The 4,579-nt window shown below is 41.8% G+C and overlaps 1 protein-coding gene across 1 annotated transcript in view; it reads right to left on the bottom strand.

The window, feature by feature from the left end:
* Positions 1 to 301: 301 nt before the first annotated feature.
* LOC106881814 (coiled-coil domain-containing protein 40) overlaps positions 302 to 4,579 on the bottom strand; it is a 21,519-nt gene continuing 17,241 nt past the window's right edge. Inside the window, exons 15-18 of the mRNA XM_014932329.2 lie at positions 3,533 to 3,721; positions 2,769 to 2,883; positions 1,461 to 1,619; positions 302 to 724 (exon numbers count right to left, since the gene is read on the bottom strand). Coding sequence (XP_014787815.1) covers positions 446 to 724; positions 1,461 to 1,619; positions 2,769 to 2,883; positions 3,533 to 3,721 — 742 coding nt within the window. The 3' untranslated portion in view covers positions 302 to 445. The remainder of the gene's footprint in view (positions 725 to 1,460; positions 1,620 to 2,768; positions 2,884 to 3,532; positions 3,722 to 4,579) is intronic.

Below are 4,579 nucleotides of genomic sequence, written 5' to 3' on the forward strand. Positions count from 1 at the left end.
CGCTGCTCCAGTACGGCCACAGTTAAATGACTGAAACGAATAAAAGAAATAAAAGAATGTAGCTGAGTACTCCACAGAGAGACATATTCAGGGAGATTCAGCATGACAAACCAAATGAGACACAGCTGGCCCCTTTTGAATTACAGGTACAACTCATTTTTGCCAGGTGAGTGAACTGGGACAACGTGCACCATCAGATATTGAACCCAAGATCTCATGATCGTCAGCTGAATTCTTTAACCACCAATCTTCCACCTTCATGAAATTGCATTTATATGGAGAAGAACTTTTGCAAGATGTATGAAATAGCCATTAGTATAATCTTTATTAGCATCAACACCATTTTCGTGCTTTTTCTTTAGTTAACTTTTTTGCAAACTGTCTAAATATGATTGGTCAAATTCCACCAAAGTCCATCAAACTCCACCAAGTGCCACTGTGCCTCCTAATCTGAGGGCTCACGAGAGCTATCCTCGGATGACACCATGTACTTATGAGACTGCACTAGGAGCACGTGAAGAATTCTCTGTAGGGACTTCTGTATTCCTGGGTACTCCTGGCAGATCTGTTCTGCAATTGCCGTCAGTGTCTGCAGGTTGTTCAGTTGTTTGGTGTACTCCGAGTGATACGATGTCTTCGACTTGCACAGCATCTTGTAGCGCTTGTCCTTCACTTGCTGGTAATACTTGTTACGACGCTGCTGCTGCAGGAGGTCAATCATTTTCTGCAAAAACAACAAGAGATGGTTGAGGGCCCCGAAATATTTAAGGACAAAACACTTACATACATTACAGATACAAACCAGACAACGGACTAAGTGTAAAAAGAGTGTGTGTGTGTGTGTTTAATCATTATCATTGTGATCTGTAAAGTGGTTGGTGTCAGGAAGAGCATCCAGCTGTAAAAATTCTGCCAAAACAGTCACAGAAGTCTGGTGCAGACTTCAGCCTGGCTGGCGCTTGTGGAACCGTCCTACGCATGCTAGCATGGAAAGGTGGACATTAAACAATGGTGATGGTCGTAATCATGATCAGCATCGCCATCATTTAACGTCCATTGTCCATGCTGGCATGGGTTGGATGGTTTGACCAGGGCTAGCATGCTGGCAGGCTGCACCAGACTCCAGTCTGATTTGACATGGTTTTCTACAGCTGGATGCCCTTCCTAACATGCCAACCACACTGAGAGTGTAATGGGTACTTTTACGTGCTACCGGCACGGGTGCCATTTGTGAAAGACCAACAAACGCCCACCTTGACGACAGAGGGTCGATAAAAAGGGAAAGAAGTTGGCTAAATCTAATTTAAACATTAGCCTCAGAAACAGCCACTACATTGTTGATGAGACTATTATGATCAAAATAGCAGCCAAATCTCCCTAAAAACACACCTTACGACAGAAAAAAACCTAGTCTCTTGTATACAGGACATATTAGATATAAACAGGATTTTGTTAGTTACCCGGTACTTCAAGTTGGTGCTTTTGTCAATCTGCTCAGTCGTGTCATCAAGGGTAGCCTTTAGCTCGTTACAGTCGACTTGTCGGACTTCTAATTCATCACCACAAACGTTCTGCTTTTGTTGGAGCTCCTCGAGGTCTTGAGCCAAGTTACTGGTTTCCTGTTAAACACAAACAGTAGGAATATAAGCACTTGACATACATGTGTATACACACTTTTAAAAACAAGCAACATTGATCGAAGACCTCCAATAAAAACATCAATTTGGTGCCACCATAACAGACCTGATATTGTTCTATGGGGGAAGGAACAAAAGCCATGCATTGCCGTAGGGGTCAGCTGCCCAGGGGATGGGAATATACAACCAAAAATCCAGGAAAAAAAAAAGAGAACATCTATGCTGAACTATTGAGAAGTCTGCAGTTACTTTATCCAGATTACAAGTTCAGGTTTATACCTGTAATTATTGGGGCCCTGGGATAGGTAGCATAATGCCTAAATACCAATCTTGAGAAATTAGGCTTTTCAAAACCAGAAAGGAGAAAGCTAATTCAAAGACTACAGATTCAAGCAATCACTGGAACTGTGAAAATCTGTAAAACTTTCCAGAAGTTTATCATTTAAATATATATATGAGCATGTCTAGATATGTAGCTATATGCATGAGAATACATACATAAAGCAAAACATACAAATCTGCACATATATATATACATACATACTTCAAGAAAACCCCTACAGACAAAGTTGACAATATTGAGACCCAAACCAGCAAGATATTGTTTTATAGAAGCACGAGGAAGAGATTCTGTTGCAGAAATCAACTGCCCTCAGGACACTAATGTGGCTAGAAAAATACAAGAGCAAAAGGACATTTATGAACCATTAAGGGGTCCGCACCGAAGATACACACCTGTCTTCGTCTTTTGTTTTTTTTGTGTCTGTGTCTGTCCCCACCACCATCACTTGACAACTGATGCTGGTGTGTTTACGCCCCCGTAACTTAGCGGTTTGGCAAAAGAGGCCAGATAGAATAAGTACTAGGCTTACAAAGAATAAGTCCTGGGGGTCGATTTGTTCGACTAAAGGCGGTGCTCCAGCATGGCCGCAGTCAAGTGACTGAAACAAATAAAAGAATAAAAAAAACTACTTGAAGACCTTCGATGGTGGCTGTGGGTCAGTCAGGGTCACATCGACTGACCTTCTGTATTTGGGAAGTGAGGAACAGATAGGGGATGAGGTGGGCAGTGGAGGTGGGCATGGGTGGAGGGGAGGGACGGACAGTCGTTGGGGGTTCGCATCCACTCACCTTCTGTATTTGCTTGATCTTCTTCTTGGTCTCGTTGAGTATTTTGTTCAGTTTCCCCTTGGTCAACGGCTTCCTGGACTGCTGGATATCCCCCAGCGTATCGATGTTATCACGCCTGAAATTACAACAACAATCTGCTACAACAGAACCCTAACATGGATCCCTAGATCCAGCCTCAGCCGTGATCTTGGGACCTAATGGTTGACCTACTATACCACTTAGCGTACCTATTCGTTTAGATCATAAATGAACTAAACCCCTCATATTCTATATATATAAGCGTGGAGTGTCTGCGGAGTCCTCAGCCACTTGCACATTAATTTCACAAGCAAGCTGTTCGATTGATCGGATCAACTGGAACCCTTTTCGTCATAACCAATGAAGCGCCATCTCTCTCTCTCTCTGTCATATATCATCATCATCATCATCATTTAACATCCATTGTCTATGCTGCCATGGGCTGTCATGCTGGAAGGCTGCACCTGATTTGAAATGGTTTTCTACAGCTGGATGCCCTTCCTAGAAAACCATGCTAAATCAGTCTGGGTCCTGGTGCAGCCCAGTCAAACCGTCCAGCTCATGCCATATATATCTATATATATTTCTATACAAAGGGCTTCTTTTAGTCTCCATCTACAAAATCCTCTCACAAGGCTTTGGTCAACATAAGGCTATAGTAGAAGACACTTGCTGCCCAAGGAGCCACGGACAAGCAGTGGAAATGAACTGCAGACTGAGTGGTTGCAAATCAAAATACATCTTACCTGGATAAGAATCTCTCGGTGTCCTGAATCATGTAGTTTTGTTGCCGCATCAACTGTGAGAACCTCATCTCCATCCGGTGGATCTCAGACTTCATCGATCTGATCTCTCCTTGCTGGAAATCAGCGTCGACGGCACTGCGCGTTTCTTTCAGGATCTGGATCTTCCTCTCGACAAGCATGATCTGTTGACTGCAACAAGTGGCGACACCAATGGGGGTTAACATAGAAACAGCAACAACAACAACGACATGTGATTATCGCAATAGTCATGACAAAAGGGGTGGTCAGATGTAAGGTGTGTGTGTGTTTGTGTGCATGTATGTATAATGTGCGTAATTGTGTGTATGTATAATGATGTGTGTATATAGTGACACATACAGTAACGTGACTATGGGTGTGTATATAGTAACATTGTGCATTCAGTGATGTATGTATGTGTGTGTAAACACACACACACAAACAAACACAAATATATACCCTACCACGAACACACACACATATATATTTACACACACACACACACATATATATGCGTATGTGTAGTAATTTGTGTATAACTATTGTGTATATAGTGACTGCTGAATATAGTGATGGCTGTGTATAATGATGTGTGTATGTGTGTATAAAGAAATGTATATATAAGTGGTATGTATGTATGTGTGTACATATATACGCATATATAACCAAATAAAGGTAATACACTTCATTAAGGAATCATAAATCTAAAGATTTCTGAATCGAAACAGCTGTCAGTTTCTGCCTATCAAATCCACTCCCAAGGCTTTGGTCAGCATGAGGCTGGTGCCACTCAGTGGGACTGAACCTGGAACCATGTGGTTGGGAAGCAAGCTTCTTACCACACAGCCACTATATATATATATATATATATATATATATAAAATTAATACAGACAGCTGTGTGCAATGTTTTACCAAAAAGGAAAACTATAATTGTCACTAAACATGACCAGGGCGATAGAACACCTACATTGCTAGAAATAAGAGCTAAAAACCTATAACGCTGTAGTTAAAGCCCATAATTGTATAC

The sequence above is a fragment of the Octopus bimaculoides genome, chromosome 28, assembly GCF_001194135.2.
Source record: "Octopus bimaculoides isolate UCB-OBI-ISO-001 chromosome 28, ASM119413v2, whole genome shotgun sequence".
NCBI lineage: Eukaryota > Metazoa > Mollusca > Cephalopoda > Octopoda > Octopodidae > Octopus > Octopus bimaculoides.